General features: G+C 42.9%; 2 protein-coding genes across 2 annotated transcripts in view; one reads left to right on the top strand and one right to left on the bottom strand.

The window, feature by feature from the left end:
• LOC126234133 (uncharacterized) overlaps positions 1-10,348 on the top strand; it is an 89,938-nt gene extending 79,590 nt beyond the window's left edge. Inside the window, exon 5 of the mRNA XM_049942908.1 lies at positions 10,177-10,348. Within this exon, the coding sequence (XP_049798865.1) occupies positions 10,177-10,348 (172 nt within the window). The remainder of the gene's footprint in view (positions 1-10,176) is intronic.
• A 193-nt stretch (positions 10,349-10,541) lies between these two features.
• LOC126234116 (probable serine/threonine-protein kinase DDB_G0282963) overlaps positions 10,542-22,111 on the bottom strand; it is a 29,537-nt gene continuing 17,967 nt past the window's right edge. Inside the window, exon 3 of the mRNA XM_049942907.1 lies at positions 10,542-10,598. Coding sequence (XP_049798864.1) covers positions 10,542-10,598 — 57 coding nt within the window. The remainder of the gene's footprint in view (positions 10,599-22,111) is intronic.

The raw sequence follows: 22,111 nt of genomic DNA, 5'->3' as shown, positions 1-22,111 counted from the left end.
TCACTGAAGTGTGCCGAGTTCCACAGTGGGTTTTAAACTGCACTATCTACAGAATCATTGTGTCTCTGTTCTCAGGAGCTTCTGTGTACGTTGACAATCAAATAGTTGCTGTGCAAGTACACTCCTGGAAATTGAAATAAGAACACCGTGAATTCATTGTCCCAGGAAGGGGAAACTTTATTGACACATTCCTGGGGGTCAGATACATCACATGATCACACTGACAGAACCACAGGCACATAGACACAGGCAACAGAGCATGCACAATGTCGGCACTAGTACAGTGTATATCCACCTTTCGCAGCAATGCAGGCTGCTATTCTCCCATGGAGACGATCGTAGAGATGCTGGATGTAGTCCTGTGGAACGGCTTGCCATGCCATTTCCACCTGGCGCCTCAGTTGGACCAGCGTTCGTGCTGGACGTGCAGACCGCGTGAGACGACGCTTCATCCAGTCCCAAACATGCTCAATGGGGGACAGATCCGGAGATCTTGCTGGCCAGGGTAGTTGACTTACACCTTCTAGAGCACGTTGGGTGGCACGGGATACATGCGGACATGCATTGTCCTGTTGGAACAGCAAGTTCCCTTGCCGGTCTAGGAATGGTAGAACGATGTGTTCGGTGATGGTTTGGATGTACGGTGCACTATTCAGTGTCCCCTCGACGATCACCAGTGGTGTACGGCCAGTGTAGGAGATCGCTCCCCACACCATGATGCCGGGTGTTGGCCCTGTGTGCCTCGATCGTATGCAGTCCTGATTGTGGCGCTCACCTGCACGGCGCCAAACACGCATACGACCATCATTGGCACCATGGCAGAAGCGACTCTCATCGCTGAAGACGACACGTCTCCATTCGTCCCTCCATTCACGCCTGTCGCGACACCACTGGAGGCGGGCTGCACGATGTTGGGGCGTGAGCGGAAGACGGCCTAACGGTGTGCGGGACCGTAGCCCAGCTTCATGGAGACGGTTGCGAATGGTCCTCGCCGATACCCCAGGAGCAACAGTGTCCCTAATTTGCTGGGAAGTGGCGGTGCGGTCCCCTACGGCAGTGCGTAGGATCCTACGGTCTTGGCGTGCATCCGTGCGTCGCTGCGGTCCGGTCCCAGGTCGACGGGCACGTGCACCTTCCGCCGACCACTGGCGACAACATCGATGTACTGTGGAGACCTCACGCCCCACGTGTTGAGCAATTCGGCGGTACGTCCACCCGGCCTCCCGCATGCCCACTATACGCCCTCGCTCAAAGTCCGTCAACTGCACATACGGTTCACGTCCACGCTGTCGCGGCATGCTACCAGTGTTAAAGACTGCGATGGAGCTCCGTATGCCACGGCAAACTGGCTGACACTGACGGCGGCGGTGCACAAATGCTGCGCAGCTAGCGCCATTCGACGGCCAACACCGCGGTTCCTGGTGTGTCCGCCGTGCCGTGCGTGTGATCATTGCTTGTACAGCCCTCTCGCAGTGTCCGGAGCAAGTATGGTGGGTCTGACACACCGGTGTCAATGTGTTCTTTTTTCCATTTCCAGGAGTGTATTTTGTTCTCATGCAAGGTGAAGCCTAATACAACACTAGAATTATTTGTATATTAATATCTCTCTTTTGTGAATTTAGCAGTGGAGCTATGTAACAAGATTTATATGTTCTCATAGTATTCGGTCATGTACTTAGTTACTTGGTTTAGTGGCCTGATGTTTACATGTGAAATATATTTCATAAAAGAAAAACTTTATTTTCGTACAGAGCATCGCTATACGACCTTTACTTCCATAGAAATTACGGTGTATACGAAATAAGCGAAAATTACCAGAGGAAAAAATGGGGAAATAAACCGTCCGCCGCGTGCGCGAATCAAACATGGGCATCCAGACACAAAGAGAAATTTTGTGTAACTACGAGATTGACAAGATTCAATAAGCAACTCATTTCCTAGATTTTTCTATTAGTACTATGTACTTGCTTTATTTATGTAGAAAAATTCACAAGCAAAATAATTACAGGCTCCTGCCAAAACTTAGCAACTACATTTGTAAAAATAAGCTAAACATAAGCCATACACAATTACAGATTTGTGCCTTGCTTGCATAGCTAAAGATTTTTATTTCTCTTGCTTGCTGGTATATCCTACCCATACTGGTTGTGCTTACAGTAAAAGTGTGATTTTATGGTGTACATTTTAATATTCATTCCCATACCATTTATCTGTCATAAGTTAGTACTTTCCCAAATTATTTTGAATTAACTATTGTACTGTTCAGAACATATTTAAAATTCCTAGCTTTACACGCCACTGTGGTTAGTCCATGAAACAAAGCGTACTTCTACTGCTTCAAAGCTTGTGTCCAGATCTTGATCAGTTGTTATACAAATATATTTGCATATATACATTAGTCCATGAGATTAGTACAGCCGATCATCTCTCTGAGACTGTCATGAATTAAACAGAAATGTTTACTATCTGTAATTACAAGAAGTTCACTTAACTTTGAAGGATCATGCTTTAAAATTAGAAAAGTTTTCTTTTCATTTTTAGAAGAGAAATTCGCCGGACTGACTACAAAATGCCATCCTAACTATTAATACTATATATGAAGCTAAATTCAATAGAAATTGCACCGCCTCTCCTTAGGCCTAGGGAAAGCAATACGTCACATGACAGTACTGTATGTGCAGACGAAGTTGGTAGTCGGCGCATGACTGGTGTGAATGACCTGAAGGCATTTCGCATTTACAGTTGCCACTGCACGCGGTGTCAACTTAGTTTGCGCCTATGATACATCTGATAAGGGACTACCTGCGCATGATATTCGTACCCCTTGATACCAGGCTTATGTGGTAAGACATTTGAATATTTATTCAGCAAATCAGTTAGTTCGGCCTTTTGTTGTTCTGTTAAATGCCCTGATTCGCCTATTTTCGTTTGAATGTGGGATAAAATATCCATGGCATCTCCTGTATTCTGACATTCTAGTGCATTATGAACACAGTACTGCCAACCACTAGTGGACAGAGCCTTAGTTTTTATCAGTTTGAGTCTTTGGCCTTCACTTTTTCGCAATACCTACCATGACATGATGTTTTCCTTAAGAAACTTACAACTTGTTCCGTTCAGAATGTCGATCTTTGCGTCCACTCTTCGCAGAAATCCCACGCCTACCAGACAGGAAACAGACAAATTCTTGACAGTGAGAAACGTTGAGCCCGGGCCGAATAACGCTGCGCGAAAGGCTGGGCACGTCTGGGGAGAGTGGTGGTGGTGGTGGTGGTGGGGGTTACGGGCACGCCCTGTAGAGGAACTTCAGAGCGCTGGAGGTGTAGTGCGTTCTAAACTGAAGCGTACGCTCAAAATTTTCGTTTAGTATTAAGTGGAGCCCTCACTTGTCTGGTGACCATTCGAAAAGCTCTGCCACCTCTGCTTTCGTTAATATCAAAAAAGAATTCCGCTGAATTGGTTTTCGCCTTGTTTATTAACCATTTGTAATTTTCAGAGAAGCATCATGAGTGCCGAATTTTAATAATACCTGTACTTTTAACTTGTTGCCCTGTTACTTGCTTCTTTTGCCAGAGCACAGCAGAGTTTACAGTTTCACCTCACAATCATGTTGTGCAGAGACAATTCCGAAACAGTGGCTCATGAAGTTTAAGTATGGAACTGAGGAAAAGTAAGATCGGTAGCTTATGAAAAAGCACACCCGCGGTATAAATATAAACGTGTACTGTCTAATATTGTTCCGAAACCTATAGCATGTGCTTTCTTCGAGAAAGTCTGTAGTTCGTGGAATAACACAGTAAATGAAGTTCTGCATAATAAACGTAAGGAAAAATAGTCTCTTTGCGTTTTATTATTTGCCAAAATCTCATTTCGATATCTCAAACGGTTGAGGAAATATAAGAGATGATGTAGATACTACACTGTGGCTTCATTGATACGTCAGAGCAGTTTTTTCGAGATCGATGACAGACACCAAGTCCCAAGTCTAAACAAAAATTCAGTATGTTAGCTAAATTTAATACACCGCTATAATATAATTTAGTATGCACCGAACGTTAACATCATAGCGACTCTTGTTTTTCAATGCAAACTTTTTTGAAATTCGTGCAGCGCCTTACTTCCATGCAAATATTCAACTATGACTATTAAGGAAATTATGTGCACACATTATCATGTAGATGATACTGTTCGGACCTCACATTCCACCGTCACCTAACTAATTGTGTAGTCTCCGGTGCTACTGGCGCCAAGGGACAGTTTTGGAATGGCATTATCGGTACACTAGTTTTACTAGTTACACTTTCGAAAATTTCACGTCACGGACGTTAATACCTGCTCCTCTGTCCAGTACAACTGTCGTGGGTATGCTCTCCACTACAGCATTCACGGCTGCCTGAACTAGTTGTTAAGTTTCATGCACGATTTAAAATCTCACAGTTCTTCTCGAATATCTGTATCCTCTTTATATCGTAGCATACGAATCGTTTCATCAGGTTTCCTCGTAGGTATATGTTCTGGGTGTTCACAAATTTTTAAAGGCCCGGGAAAAGAATAGGCCTCCGGTATGTTCTGCCAGTCGTAAAAGGCGACGAAAAGAACAAACCACTAATAGGGCTAACCCCCCTTTAGTGTGATTAGTTGGTTCAGGACAGAACTAAAGAAGCCTCGGACAAGCGCCGTCATGGTCGGGGACGACGCTTGAACCCTATGCCCGCCCACAATGGTAACGACACTGCTAGCCAACTGGAAAATGATTTAAATCCAAATAGAGGTGTTTTGCAGGATATGCTTCCTGCAACCACCCTAGAAGGAAAACAAAGACAGAGGATGAGATGGTCAGATGAAGTTAATCGACACCTCATGTTCTGTTATTACCAAGCAACAAACCTAGGAACCAACACAACTGGATACAGATCACAAGTATACACAACATTCATTACCAGATACCCAGAATTAAAATTTTTAACAGAACAACGACTAGCTGATCAGATCCGTGTAATAATCAAAAATAACAGGATACCCCAGTCAGAATTAGAAAACATCAAACAACAAGTACAACAAATACTGGAACAAAATAATGTGCAATCAGAAGAAGAAGAAAATACAGTAATGGACTCAAACATCCCAGAGCAAACAAACAAAGAACAACACGCACCAATTAAACAATCAGAGGAAAACGAAATCTTAAGACAGCCACCAGAACAAGCACAAATAGAACACGAAGTGACACACATGTTAGATATAGAAGAAAAATTTCAGCTGACATATATAGAATACAAAGACACAAATACAGACATAAGACCATTCTTGCATAGACCACGAAATAACCCACAAGTCGAAACAACAATAAAAACTATCAACACAATCATACACAACAAAATAAATGAAAACACAACTATGGAAGAGTTACAACTACTGGTTTATATAGGAGCACTCACTACACTAAATATACACACTAGACAGAGATCAGAACCAACCAACACACAGAAGAAACCCACAAAACCAGCATGGCAACACAGGCTACAGATCAGAATAGAAAAACTGAGAAAAGACATCGGACAGCTAACACAATTTATAAGAAATGAAATCTCGGAAAAAAAACGAAAAAGGTTAGGTAAAATCTCACAACAAGAAGCGACAGAGCAATTAGATGAAAAGCAGAAATTACAAGCATTGGCCAAACGACTTAGAAGATACAAAAAAAGTGAAAATAGAAGGAAACAAAACCAAACATTCAACACAAACCAAAAGAAATTTTACCAGACAATAGATAACACACACATTAAAATAGGCAATCCACCAAACGTAACAGACATGGAACACTTCTGGAGCAACATATGGTCAAACGCGGTACAACATAACAGGCATGCACGGTGGATACAAGCAGAAACAGACTCATACAAGATGATACCACAAATGCCTGAAGTGATAATTTTGCAACATGAAGTCACCCAAGCAATTAATTCTACTCACAATTGGAAAGCCGCTGGAAATGATAAAATAGCAAATTTCTGGTTAAAGAAGTTCACCTCAACACATTCACATCTAACTAAATTATTTAACAGTTACATTGCAGACCCATACACATTCCCTGATACACTTACACATGGAATAACTTATCTGAAACCTAAAGATCAAGCAGACACAGCGAACCCAGCTAAATATCGCCCCATAACATGCCTACCAACAATATACAAAATATTAACTTCAATCATTAAACAGAAATTAATGACACATACAACACAGAACAAAATTATAAATGAAGAACAAAAAGGCTGTTGCAAAGGAGCACGAGGATGTAAAGAGCAACTGATAATAGATGCAGAGGTGACATATCAAGCTAAAACTAAACAAAGGTCGCTACACTACGCATACATTGACTACCAAAAAGCTTTTGATAGTGTACCCCACTCATGGTTACTACAAATATTGGAAATATACAAAGTAGATACTAAATTGATATAGTTCCTAAACATAGTAATGAAAAATTGGAAAACCACACTTAATATCCAAACAAATTCAAATAATATCACATCACAGCCAATACAGATTAAGCGTGGAATATACCAAGGAGACTCATTAAGTCCTTTCTGGTTCTGCCTTGCTCTGAACCCACTATCCAACATGCTAAATAATACAAATTATGGATACAATATTACTGGAACATACCCACACAAAATCACACATTTGCTATACATGGATGATCTAAAACTACTGGCAGCAACAAATCAACAACTCAACCAATTACTATGGATAACAGAAGTATTCAGCAATGATATAAGTATGGCTTTTGGAACAGACAAATGTAAGAAAAATAGCATAGTCAAGGGAAAACACACTGAACAAGAAGATTACATATTGGATAACCACAGCGACTGCATAGAAGCGATGGAAAAAACGGATGCCTATAAATATCTAGGATACAGACAAAAAATAGGAATAGATAATACAAATATTAAAGAAGAACTAAAAGAAAAATATAGACAAAGACTAACAAAAATACTGAAAACAGAATTGACAGCAAGAAACAAGACCAAAGCTATAAATACTTATGCCATACCAATATTGACCTACTCATTTGGAGTAGTGAAATGGAGTAACACAGACCTAGAAGCACTCAATACACTGACACGATCACAATGCCATAAATATAGAATACATCACATACATTCAGCAACAGAAAGATTCACATTAAGCAGAAAGGAAGGAGGAAGGGGATTTATCGATATAAAAAACCTACATTATGGACAGGTAGACAATTTAAGAAAATTCTTTATAGAACGAGCAGAAACTAGCAAAATACACAAAGCAATCACTCATATAAATACATCGGCTACACCACTACAATTTCATAACCACCTCTACAACCCTTTAGACCACATAACATCAACAGATACGAAGAAAGTAAATTGGAAAAAGAAAACAGTTCATGGCAAGCACCCGTATCATCTAACACAGCCACACATCGATCAAGACGCATCCAACACATGGCTAAGAAAAGGCAATATATATACAGTGAGACAGAAGGATTCATGATTGCAATACAGGATCAAACAATAAACACCAGGTATTACAGCAAGCATATTATTAAAGATCCCAATACCACAACAGATAAATGCAGACTTGGTAAACAACAAATAGAAACAGTAGATCACATCACAAGCGGATGTACAATACTAGCAAATACAGAATACCCCAGAAGACATGACAATGTTGCAAAAATAATTCATCAACAGCTTGCCTTACAACATAAACTTATAAAACAACAAGTTCCTACATACAAGTATGCACCACAAAATGTACTGGAGAATGATGAATACAAATTATACTGGAACAGAACCATCATAACAGATAAAACAACGCCACATAACAAACCTGACATCATACTCACCAATAAAAAGAAGAAATTAACACAACTAATCGAAATATCCATACCCAATACAACAAATATACAAAAGAAAACAGGAGAAAAAATTGAAAAGTACATCCAACTGGCTGAGGAAGTCAAAGACATGTGGCATCAGGATAAAGCTGACATCATACCAATTATACTATCAACTACAGGAGTCATACCACACAATATCCACCAGTACATCAATACAATAGAGCTACATCCAAACATATATATATACAACTACAGAAATCAGTAATTATTGATACATGTTCAATTACCCGAAAGTTCCTAAATGCAATATAACACATACCATACAGTTAAAAGGAAGTGACGCCTGATCAAGGTCCGCGTCACTTTCCATTTTTAACCAGACTTAACGTCTGAGAAAGTAAAGAATAATAATAATAGTAATAATTTTCAACTTGTCTGAAAAAAGTTATGTGGAATTTTGTTATTTTGTATATTATTTATTGCAATTGATGGCAAGAATGAAACAATGTTTAGGCTTTCACTACTCTCCATTTCATATATTTGTGTAAGTGCAGTTTTCGCGCCTTTTTTAGTTTATCGGAAAAATGAACATTTCGTGTATGTACAATTCGTGTATGTACAATTCGTGTATGTACAATTCGTGTATGTACAATTCGTGTATGTACAATTCGTGTATGTACAATTCGTGTATGTACAATTCGTGTATGTACAATTCGTGTATGTACAATTCGTGTATGTACAATTCGTGTATGTACAATTCGTGTATGTACAATTCGTGTATGTACAATTCGTGTATGTACAATTCGTGTATGTACAATTCGTGTATGTACAATTCGTGTATGTACAATTCGTGTATGTACAATTCGTGTATGTACAATTCGTGTATGTACAATTCGTGTATGTACAATTCGTGTATGTACAATTCGTGTATGTACAATTCGTGTATGTACAATTCGTGTATGTACAATTCGTGTATGTACAATTCGTGTATGTACAATTCGTGTATGTACAATTCGTGTATGTACAATTCGTGTATTAGTTAATGAATTTATTTCCAGGCCGATAATCGGGAATTATTACGATGCACGCACACAGCTTACGCGTATTATACACTCCTTTGTTGAATGTTCGCTACTAGTCACGCTTATTTGATTTCCTCACTTTCTCAAACAATGAATGTCGTCTGAGAGGCCCTGCTTCCTTTTCCTGGTGATTCTGTTTTCTGTTAGCGTTTAATACAGGTTAAGGGGCCCAGGTTGGATTCCCAGCTGGAGCAGAAGATTTTTCTCCATTTGGGGACTGGGTTTTGTGTCACCATCATTTAGCCCAATGTGGCGTCGAATGCAGTAAGTACTTGCCCTCGGCTGCCGAAACTTCCCCAAATGGGGGACTCCCGGCTCACAATGCTGTACGCTCATTACGACAGGTTCAACAGAATTGATGTTGACACTGCACAAGAAAGCCGATTCCTGCGCAGTAAACAGCAAACTCCAAACACACACTGCCTTTCATGGCAATTATTAAATTCAACTAGTGCTATCTACCAACGAGGTCACTTCACCAGAACACGAACAAGGCGCTGAGAGCCACGAGGGCCAAAAGCACACTGTCCTTGACCCCCAAATTTAAGTGAATATCAGAGAAACCAGTGAGACAGCCTTTCTTGAATGTTCAGATATACATGTAATGTGGGCCTACAGTGCCGATAAACCTGACCCACCGAAAGGTCAACAGATTCCAGAAGCATTGAATAAATGCTCCACAGTCACAATTGACAATGACGTGACTTATGGTTCTGAGTGCCTCAAATGGATTACTGTAGGATAAAATCCAGAACTTAATGTACTGTATCTCATTCAGAATCTCACAAAATAGGTGTTTCTTGCCAGTATATCTATAAAATACACCAATGTCCGATCTGATGTTACCATATAGCGGGTGAATTGGCGTATCTGTGCAGTGTGTCGACTGCCTAGTGGGATTTATGCCAAGCAAACGACTGCTGCAGTGCGCTGTCACCTGGTGGCATTGATGTAAACTTTTAGATGAGTGCTGTGAACCGTGCACATTGCTTATCAAATCCGTATGTATTTGGCCCGTGAATGTGCGCCCGTTATCGTGATCCAAAGTTTCAGTTTCACTGAGTCAGGGGAACAATGTAGCGCAGCGCGGTAGGTGCCATTTATTTCGGGTTACCCCATCTACATTATGTAGAAAGCGTTCAAAGAAAAATAACCAATAAATCAGCAAGGTGTCAAATGTTACGGTGTTCATGTGCTCTTACCCAACAGCTGCCACTGCTCTTCATGCCGTCTATCACTTCCACTCGCCGCCCTTTCTGACGATCGTAGTGAGTACGATGGGGGCGGTTTTAGTATGACCCACCAGCGTTGCTTGAGGACCATTCCTGGGACACCTCTAAAGTGCTCACGGTATGATTTTGCGGGGGTGGCGTCCAGTTAGGCGCAGGCCCCGTGTTTTGTCCCGATATACTGCGTCCATTATTTCTGTCATTGTTATTCAGCGACAGTTTCCTAGAATGTGATTGCAACCTATGAATTGTGTTCCGAGAGCAGTTATACCCTGGAGTAAATCAATGTCCGATATTTTGGTTACGATGTCGGCCGTCTGCATGCGACGGTTAGTGCATACGTTGTTATCTGTTGTGGCGTTCATTCGCGTGATACGGCACTGCGCCGTTGCCACACTCACCCTAACAAACAGTATTTACAATTAGTCCAGTAGAATTAGCATTCCAATCGGAAATAATTGCTACAAAAATTTTATTGTTTTAATGGCTTCGTTTGTGTCCCAGTAAGACTATCCTAGGTTTTCCCCCACAGCAGAGTTGCGGAAAAATGCGGCGGGGGAGGGGGGGGGGGGCAAAAATGTACCCGAGAAAGTGGTATTTTTCGGTTTCGTGATTATATCTCGTAAATGACTCACAAATCGAAAACATAGTGCAATTAAAAATTGCAGGGCATGAAATTCTGCATTGAACGAGACCATCCGTATATTTCTTGGACCACCCGTTTCCATACTATTGTTCTTCAAAATTGGACCAATTTCACATGTTCATAAAAAATTTTCGTTTTAACCTCTGTTTTTTTGGTATTATCGTAGAAACTAACCCACCTATCAATAATGTCGTTCAGAAAAAAGATATGGAGAGAGAAATTTGGCATTCGATGAAACCAAAAGTGAATTTATTGAACCACCCATTTGTGTACTGCTCCTCATTAAATTTGGACCATTTCTCATCATCAATTTCCAATGTAGTTCCTCAGTAATTCGTATGTACAGTCTTTTAAACACAGAACTATAGCAACCATTTGTCTTGTACTTATGTAATATAGTAATAGAATAAAATACTGAAATTTTGTAACATTTGAAAAATATTAAATGTTTTTCATATGTCGATGGTTAAGAACTGAGACCTCGTATCTGACAGATGTCAGAGAAAGTTCTGACTCAAAAAAAATTTGCAACTGGAAAAAATACATGTTATAACAAAATGATGCAAAAAATACAAAACCACAACCTGTGAGTAATAAGTGATTATCTCTAAATAAAAAATCAAAACAATCAAAATTTTTATTAAAGGTTATTTTTTTAGCTCTCCTGTGAAATTGGTCTTGTCAGGTACGTGGTATCCGTTCATAACCCTCAATATAAGATAGTGATACCCATTCAACTGATATGAAGGACGCAGGAAGAGACACTCCTTGAAATTAAGTAGTGATTATTATATTTCGTAATTACAGAATTTTACGTGAATGTATGAGATGAAAAGGTAAAAGTAGGTATGTACACAAATTTCACATACGTCAACGTTTGACTGTCTTGTTGAGAGAAGAGACAGTGGAGCTGGTTCTTTGGAGGTAGGAATGAGGCCAAGACAAACTCTGAAGCCTGCCATCTCCAGGAGCGGATCCACCTGGTGTCCTATCCACATTTGTACTTGTAAGTAGGTCCACAAGCAATGCTGGCGATCTGCTTCCGACGTTGGTGCTAGGGTGAATCTGAATTTCATAATTGCTTTGGAAAACAGGTCGAATCGCAAGTTGTCTGAAGTCTCTCCTGCCATACCTCCGTAAATCGGAGGTCAGCTTCGACAATAGCTTCAGCTTGAGTGTCATGCTCTAAGAAAGGTTTGATATCTTCCAGAAGACATTTATTTTTACCAGTAGATTGACCACCTTCTTCTTGCCCTGACCGAAGGGTGCTGAAGTTGTGTCACATCCACTTATGGGGTAAAGAAATATGAGTGACCTGATCTTTGCCAGTTTGAAACTGTTAGAATCAAATACTTTTGATGAGGTCTTTCCTCTTCCAGGTTTCAAGAAATATATATTTGCTGATGGTGTGGCTAGGGCATTGAGCATGATGAGAAGGTCCGTATCCTCACCAACAACCACAACCTTCTCATGCTCCTGTGAAACCTCAAGCATTGTGGCAACAATTAGGTGGTCTACGTCTTCATTAGTTTGCCTTACTGAGAAGCCTTCATCTTCGAGCCTCGAAATAAGCAAGCTAATGAGATGTACTTTATTTCTGGAAAGGAACTGCTCCCGAGTCATAGTCACCATCATTAGCTCGGTAAATATGACCTCAGGAGTAGTGTGTCTTTTGCTTCGGCAGAGGTGCTCAGCATATTTGATTCTCTTGGTGGGCAGGTCTTCTGGGTAGCCATCGACCACCACACTTGTCGCACTTCCGCTGTAGTGCCGTCTTAAGTATTGAACGTATTTGGTTAGCATTAACTTAAGTGTTTCACCATTCTTCCATACAACGCACTGGAGAAGAAATTCACCATCGATGAGAAGGGTGCCATCTCATAGTGGAAGAATTCTTTAATCAAATGAAGAACAAACCGCCTTCAGTCACAAGTTGCGTTTATTTACTGCACTATGGATTTCGAGCACTGGAGGCTCATCTTCAGGTGCTTTTTAGTGATTTACATAAGGTTTTTTAGTTGTTTCCCTGTTGATATTACATTTTCTGTTACAACATGGTATATTCTAGATGTAAGTTTAACAGCGTTAATAATATGAAAATAACTTACAGTTTAACATTGTATGATGTCTGCACCTATTGTGCAGTTGGTATACACAATATACGTCTTTAATTTTGCAGTACATAATGGGATATATACATAGTCACACACTTTCTCGCACATTGTAGTAGCAGAACGTAAACATGCCACAGATTCTCGTTCACACAGATGTTCTACTTATAAATATAATCGATTTTCTTGTTTCACAGAAGATAACGTGATAGTATTAGTACACAGGTATTAAAATAATTATTTGGCACCATGTTTTAGGTTGTCAGCTGTTCGTACTATTATGAATTTGATTTCTCAGGAAAAAATAAACTTTTGAAGGTGTAAAAAAAATTGTGGCTGTTAAACTCTGTTTGTTCATTCAACAAGTTTCCGGAACATTTTTCTTTGTGTAGTATTATTTCTAACTGTTCTAGTAGATTAAATTTTTTACTGTTGGGTTCTGTGTGAAGTAGTTAGGCTGTTGTGGATGTCTTCAAGTCTGTTTATTAATATACATGTGGTTAGTTATTGTAGATTTTTCAAAATGGTGTAGTCGAAAGGCGTCAGTGTATTCTTTATACCGTGTGTGGAAGGTTCTTCCAGTTTTTCCTATGTAAAATGCAGGGCAACTGTTACGTTGTAATTTATATATTCCACTGTGTTATGTTATTGGCTTGTTTGTGTTCCCTGCGTGAGGTAAGTGGTATCCAAGTCTGCCGTTTGTGGAGAAAAATATTTTAATATTTTTTAATTAGTTAGCTACTTTTTGTGATACTGTGCCTAAGTATGGGATGCTTGTGAAGATTTGTTTGTGTTGGTAGTTTACTATCTGCGCCTAAACTTACTTGCATCTGTGAAGGATGACAAAGTGGATGGAATGACCAGTTGAGATGAGGTAACTAAGTATGATCTAATGATAGATGATTGAATGGTAGATGCATTCGAGAGAGAGGAAGATGTTGCGTCAGATCATTTAACAATTTTTTTCCCTTCTGTTGGGGTGCATCAGTTGTGTGGCATAACCTGTGTTCGACTCGTATACAACTGTATGTTATGTCTATGGCTTAGAGCACTATCTACTCACGATCGTTAACAGCAGATCTGCCATGAGAGGAGTTCCATCTCATGTGTGTGATTATGACGACGACGACGACACATGCCCATCTTGTTTCGGCACTTTCCTCTAGATGAACGAAGATATTTGCAAGGTACTCCATTAACCTGCCGCATCTTTGGCATAAAATCGAGTCTTCAGTTTCATAATTACATTGATTCTATGTTAGTGACAGTTTGTGAGATACTGAATTCCCATGGATACATCTGCTTGACAGATGTTCTGTTTACGGATTTAGTGACGGCATATCTTGTAATTTCGCATGTCGAACATCGTTGCTATGCGTTGGTCAGTTTCCTTGTGAGAGGTATTCTCTGTTACTAAAGATCATTTTGTATGGGACTGATGCAGGCATAGTATAATTTCTAAACCGTGATCGGATATGAACAGTGGATGCCACACACCTCTGCGAAGCTATATTGTGCATGTATCACAGGGAATCGATGTCTTAAGGAAGTAGTTTCTTTCATTTTACAGTTTATCTTGTTACAGTTTTAGGGCGCAAAATTGCTACGGTCATTAGCGCCCATTCTGCGACTTAGGGAAGGGTACAAAAACAAAATGGGAAATCTGCAGCAATGAAAGCTAAACTCAAAAAGAGGGGAAACTAAAAAACCAAAGGGAAACTTAGGAAACCACTATAGGAGAGGGGGTTGTTTTTCCCAAAAAGAGCTTCAAATGACCGACGTGATGTCATTGACACTGATAAACTCGAAGGCACGATCACCTGAGAGCGTGTCATCTAAAATGGAAGGTATATCAGGCGACAGCTGTAGATGGGCTCGTAGCGGAGTAAAGTAGGGGCACTCAAGAAAAAGGTGTCTCACCATCCACAGTTGAGAGCAGTGGGGATAAAGTGGGGGAGCATCGCCACTTAAAAGATGTCAATGGCGAAAAAGTCAGTGCCCTATCCAGCGTCTAGTTAAAATTACCTCCTCCCGATGACAAGTTCGGGAGGAAGATGTCTGAGCACTGAGAAGAGGTTTCACATCCCGTAATTTATTAGCGGGAAGTGTAGACCAATGTGCGTGCCATAAAAGAGCAACACGACGACATAAGACACTCTGCAGATCGGTGAAGGGAACCATGCGAACAGTGGGCCGAGGAAGGGAGACTGTAGCATTGCCTGCTATATCGGCTGCCTCATTTACATGGATACCAACAGTAGGGGGACAAAGTATGCTCTATCCGACATTCCATTGTTGTAAATTTATTCAAAAATGACTGCGATGACGTCATCAAAGATGGCGGCTCTAGACTTAGCAACAGCGCATGACGTCATCCAAGATGGCGGAATTTGGTGAGAAGTTTGAATTTTGGCTGGAAGATAGGTTAGTGGAGGTAGCCCAATTGACCTAACCCTCCAGAAAAAAATTGGTGGGAAATTCAAATTCCAGCAGGATAATGCATCACACCACGAAAATGGCGGGAAAATAGACCACTTGGGGTACGTCCACTAACCTAACACCTAACCCCCTAGAAAATGGCGGCAAGCTCAAATTCCAGCACAATAATGGCAGTAAAACTTGACTTGTCTCTATTATTACTTCAACAATATGAAGCAGGTGTGTTCGCCACGAGGTCCAACTGGCTAAGTCACATAGCCACCAGCAGAGGACGTCATTCAAGATGTCGGATTTTGGCGGGAAGTTTGAATTTTGTTGGGAAGAAGGCCAACTGGGCCACGTCCACTTAACTACCATCATGAAGGACGGCGACTTATTTTGTTTCACCACTCAAATGACCTGATTGGCGGTGCACATTCAGTCTTTGCTGTGTTGTCATTGTCAAAGCATCGTCACATGTTCGATCATCGAGATGAATGTGGAGGATGTAGACATTCGAGGGAGGACTAGCCACATTTCACTACATCATTTATAGAAGAGTATGATAATGCAGATGGCAGTTATAAGAGTCGAGGGGCATGAAAGGGAAGCAGTGGTTGGGAAGGGAGTAAGACAGGGTTGTAGCATATCCCAATGTTATTCAATCTGTATATTGACCAAGCTGTGAAGGAAACCAAAGAAAATTTCGGAGTAGGTATTAAAATCCATGGAGAAGAAAAAAAAAACTGAGGTTTGCCGATGACATTGTAAATCTGTCAGAGACAGCAAAGGACTTGGAAGAGCAGTTGAACGGAATGGACAGTGTCATGAAAGTAGTGTACAAGATGAACATCAACAAAAGCAAAACGAGGATAATGGAATGTAGTCTAATTAAGTCGGGTGATGTTGAGGGTATTAGATTAGGAAATGAGACACTTCAAGTAGTAAAGGAGTTTTGCTATTTGGGGAGCAAAATAACCGATGATGGTCGAAGTAGAGAGGATATCAAATGTGCTGGGGGTCGTAGTATTTTCATGCAGCACTAGACTGTTGATAACTTATTCAATCTAGAGATGGCAGTAACTAGTACTAAGTAGATGGCGCCCATGTGTTCAAGCTGTATACAGTAACATCATTAACTGGCTTCAGACATGTAGCGTTCACATAGAAGATATAGACCATTGTCTTAGCACCTGAATAACTGCAGTGCCGAAGTCTTGTGCTATTCCTCAAATAAGTGTTGTGAATGGTGAACTCAAATTTACTGATGGGATACCCAACTATTTCAATGGGTCTATAACATTACGAGATACATGTGCTGAATTTGAGGGATATAAGAAACAACTATTTTCGAAATACTGTACTTCTGTTGCACCATTTGAAAAAGAATGAACTTATTGTTTTCCATGCTGATCATAATTTTATGTCTCGAGTAAATAAACATATTTATAATATTACATTTATCTTTGTCTTTTTCATTTCTCTAGACAAAAATGTCACAATTGTTAATGCACGTTAGTACACCTTTATGTACGTTAATGTATGTGACATACTTCCCTTTAAATACACCATGTGGAATTCATTCTGTCGTGTAGCCGTTTCAGTTCAGTTTGTAAGGTGATTGCACTATAGTGGCCACACACACACACACACACACACACACACACACACACACACACACACACACACACACACACACACACAATCATATAAAAGCCTATTGCACGCCAGTACATAGCACAATAGGTATCATGGCAGGCTGGGTGATGCACATTTACTGCAAGGACTTTGTTGTTGGTGACTGGTCCTGTGATGATCAAGACCAAGTAGTAGTAGTAGTAGTAGTAGTAGTAGAAGAAGAATGGAGCACTCCTTCGCAACAGCATACGAGCTATAATTGTAGGTCCTTCCAACTGTGGCTAGACAAATGTCTTGATGGCTTCAAGCACATTTTCGTCTACTCTGAAACACTGCTTAAACCCAAGTACCAGTTACTGCAGAAAATTATAGATGGGGTAGACTTTTTTGTGGTTTTAGGGCGCACAACTTCAATGGTCATTAGCGCCCAGACTACGTTAGGAATGCACCGCGAGGCACAAGTTTAAAACAGCGACTAAAATGGAAAACGTGATATAAGACAGATTGACAGGCATAGGATTAAAGGAACAGCATAATCAAATGTCCTTAGACAGGTTTGTCAAGTTGATAAAACGAAGAACGCGAGCAGCTGCTCCTGTGTCATCCGCTAAAATGGCATCTAGAGTACATGGCTGGCCAAGATCAAGATGCAGTGTATTAAAATCCGGACAGGACGTTAAAATGTGGCGGACCATCAGCAATTGCCCACATGGGCAGAATGGCGCCGGCGCAGCCGTCAGCAGATGGCGATGGCTGAACTGGCAGTGTCCAATTCGTAACCGGGCCAAAACTACCTCCTCCCACCGAGAAGGGCGTGAGGACGACGTCCAAGCCGCGGGAAGAGGTTTCAAGGCCCGAAGCTTGTTGTCCGTAAGTGCAGCCCAATCGGCATGCCACAGCGAGACAATGCGCCTACAAATTACCCTGCTACAATCTGACGAAGGGACACTACAAGAAGCTGTCTGAGGCTGGAGGACCGCAGCCTTGGCCGCGGCATCTGCAGCTTCGTTCCCAGGGATACCGACATTGCCAGGAACCCACATAAAGCTAACTGGAGAACCGACGTCCACCAGCTGCTGAAGAGAGCGTTGGATCCGGTGCACGAAAGGGTGAACCGGATACGGATCACTGAGGCTCTGGATGGCGCTCAGGGGAATCAGAGCAGATGACATAAGCAAAATGTCGGTGGCGGCAGATGTAAAGAACAGCCTGGTCGAGGGCAAAGAGCTCAGCTGTGAAGACTGAACAATGGCCATGGAGCCGGTATTTGAAACTTTGTGCCCCGACAATAAAAGAACACCCAACCCCGTCATTGGTCTTAGAGCCATCTGTATAAATGTAGGTCATATTAATGAACTTGGAACCAAGTTCGACAAAATGGGAGTGTTATACCAAACGTGGGGTAACCTCCTCTAGCAGCGAGCTGCGGTCAAGGTGAATGCGAACATGAGCCTAGAGCCAAGGTGCTGTGTGGCTCTCGCCCACTCTGAAGGTTGCAGGGTGTGAAAAATCAAGGTGTTGGGGGCGACGAAAGCAAACTCCAGGGGGTAGCAGGGCAGAGATATACAACCCGTATTGACGGTCGAGAGAGTCGTCAAAAAAGGAACTGTAAGACGGGTGGTTGGGCATTGACAGTAGCCGACAGGCATACTGACAAAGCAGTATATCGCGCCGGTAGGTGAGTGGCAATTCACCGGCTTCAGCATGAAGACTCTAGACGGGACTAGTATAAAACGCTCCGATCCCAAGACGTAAACCCCGATGTTGTATGGAGTTGAGGCGGTGTAAGATGGACGGCTGTGCAGAGGAGTATATGAAGCTCCCATAATCCAGCTTGGAGCGGACAATCGACCGATATAGGCGAAGTAGGACGGTTCGATCCGCTCCCCACGACATACCACTGAGAACACGGAGGACATTTAGAGAAGGCGTACAACGGGCAGCTAAGTTTCCTGTCAAATGTAAGACCTAACAATTTTGTTGTCTCCACGAATGGGACAGCAACGGGACCGAGTCGTAAGGACGTTGGGAGAAACTAACGCCAGAAGTTAATACAGACCGTCTTCTCGGCAGAAAAACGGAAGCCATTGGCGACACTCCAGGAGTAAAGATGGTCAAGAGAACGCTGAGGACAGCGCTCCAGGAAACATGTACGCTGCGCGCTGCAATGGATGGTAAAATCGTCCACGAAAAGAGAGCCTGATGCATCAGCTGGGAGGCAATCCATTATTGGATTGATCGCTATGGCGAACAGAGCGACGCTCAAAACTGAGCCCTGTGGCATCCCATTCTCCTGGCGAAAGGTGTGACAGGACAGAACCCACACGTACCCTGAACTGTCGACCCATTAAAAAGGAACGAATAAAAAGAGGGAGGCGGCCGCAAAGACCCCATGTATGCATGGTGCGGAGAATACCCGCCCTCCAACAGGTGTCGTAAGCCTTCTTCAAATCAAAGAACACAGCTGCGGTTTGGCGCTTCCGCAAGAAGTTATTCATAATGAAGGTCGACAAGGTAACCAGATGGTCAACAGCAGACCAGGGCCGACGAAATCCACATCGTACATTGGCAAGTAGGCGTCGAGATTCAAGCAGCCAAACCAAACGAGAGTTAACCTTACAGAGACAGCTGGTAAGCGAGATCGGTCGATAACTGGAAGGCAAGTGCTTGTCCTTCCACAGCTTAGGAATTGGTACAACAATAGACTCGCGCCAGCATGCGGGAACATGTCCCTCAATCCAGATGCGATTATAAGTACGAAGAAGGAAACCCTTACCCGCAGGAGAAAGGTTCTTCAGCATCTGAATATGAATAGAATCAGGCCCTGGAGCGAAGGACCGTGACCGGGCAAGTGCATTTTCGAGTTCCCGCATGGTGAAAGGGGCATTATAACTTTCATGATTCGAGGAGCGGCAGTTAGGTGGCCTAGCCTCCTCTGCCTGTTTTCGGGGGAGTAAGGCAGGGTGGTAATGAGAGGAGGTCGAAACCTCTGCGAAAAAGCGGCCGAAGGCATTGGAGACATCCTCAGAGGCCGCAAGGACGTCATTCGCGAACTGTCAAGCCAGAAACTGGTGAGTGGACCTTAGTGCCAGATAGCCGGTGCAGGCTACCCCAGACAACAGAAGGAGTAAAACTGTTGAAGGTGCTTGTGAAAGCAGCTCAGCTGGCTTTCTTGCTTTCTTTAATAACACAACGACACTGTGCACGTAATCGTTTATAATTGATACAATTCGCCACTGTAGGGTGGCGTTTAAAGGTGCATAAAGCACGTCGACGAGCACGTAAAGCATCTCTACATGCTGCGGTCCACCAGGGGACCGGTACGTGACGTGGAGAAGAAGTAGTGTGAGGGATGGAATATTCAGGAGCAGAGAGAATGACTTCCGTGAGGTGTGCGACCTGACTATTGCAGCTTGTGAAGGTCTGATCCTAAAAGGTAGCCCTGGAAGAGAAGAGCCCCCAGTCTGCTTTGGAGATATTCCAACTAGTTGAGCACGGAGAGGTGGTATGATGCAGGAGATGGGTAACACACGGGAAGTGGTCGCTCGAGTATGTATCAGAAAGTGCATACCACTCAAACCGGCGTGCAAGTTGGGTAGTACATATAGAGAGGTCTAAATGGGAATAGGTGTGAGATGTGTCCGGAAGAAAAGTAGGGGCGCCAGTATTGAGGTAGACAAGATTGAGCTGGTTGAAAAGGTCTGCTAACAGGGAGCCCCTTGGGCAGAATGCTGGCGAGCCCCAAAGGGGGTGGTGGGCATTGAAGTCTCCAGTTCAGAAAAATGGTCCAGGTAGCTGAGCAATAATTTGCATCATGTCTGCCCTGGTAACGGCAGACGACGATGGATTGTAAACGGTACAAATGGAAAATGTAAAAGTGGGGAGAGTAATTCTGACGGCAACTGCCTGCAGGCCGGTGTGCAATGTGATGGGATCGTAGTAAATATCATCCCAGACCAGCAACATAACCCCTCCACGAGCCGGAATACCTACCACAGGGGGTAGGTCAAAACGGACAACGGTGTAGTGTGCCAAAGCAATTTGATCGCATGGGTGTAGCTTCGTTTCCTGGAGGGCTGTGACGAGCGGACGGTTCAAGCGGAGCAGCAACTTCAAGTCGTCTCGGTTGGAGCGAATGCTGCGAATATTCCAGTGAATAAGTGCCATCGTGAGAAGAAAAGGAAGATGAAAGAAGAGATCACCTCGGAGGCCGCTGAGGGCCTGGCTTCGAGCGAGCACTGCCGCCGCTATCAGTAGGTGGACAGTCATCGTCCATTGGTTCTATAGGTTCATCGGCCATCTTGTTAAGATGGCCGGGAGGGGGAGCTTCCTCTGCAAGTGAACGGCCAGATATTCGGCTACCAGTGGTGCGGCCAGGCGAAATGGATGACGGCCTGGGGCGGCAAACGCTGGGTGGCGCAGGAGAAGAAATGCGCCGTGGCGGAGAAGGAGAACTGTGCTTCCTATTAGCCTTCTTGGAACGTCGTTTACTGGAAGTACTGGTCGACGGTTGGGAGTTAAAGTTACGTAGGAAGTCTGCACGAGACGGTTCCTTCTTGAAGGCCCGTGCATCTGACTTCTGGGTCTTCGTCTTGGCAGAAGCTGATGAAGGTGCTTGCGTCTGAGGGGTGACGGGAGGAAGAGGAGACGTCGAACGAGCGATCTTAGCATTTGCCGAACGGACAACCGTGGTGCTGACGGTCAGATCGCATGTCTGCGTCGCCGCCTCCCTGGTAGTCCGAGGAGAGGCGAGGGCAGTACTGTATTTTCCCGGTGGGAGCAGCGTGGGCTTCCTACTAGCAAATAGCTTGCGAGCAGCCGAGGTGGACACTTTCTCTTTGACCCAAATTTCTTGGATACAGCGTTCTTCCTTGTAGATGGGACAGTCGCGGGAGGATGCAGCATGGTCACCCTGACAGTTCACACAACGAGGAGACGGAGGTGGACAGTCACCCTCATGGGCATCCCTGCCGTAAGTGACATTTAGCCACATTGGAACAAGACTGGCGAGTGTGATTAAAATGCTGACACTGGTAGCAGCGCGTAGGTGTCGGGACATAGTGTTCAGCAGCGGTCGCGTATCAATGCGGGCTACGAGGTTA

The sequence above is a fragment of the Schistocerca nitens genome, chromosome 1, assembly GCF_023898315.1.
Source record: "Schistocerca nitens isolate TAMUIC-IGC-003100 chromosome 1, iqSchNite1.1, whole genome shotgun sequence".
In the NCBI taxonomy this organism is placed as follows: Eukaryota; Metazoa; Arthropoda; class Insecta; order Orthoptera; family Acrididae; genus Schistocerca; species Schistocerca nitens.
This window is presented reverse-complemented; position numbering and strand designations above follow the sequence as displayed.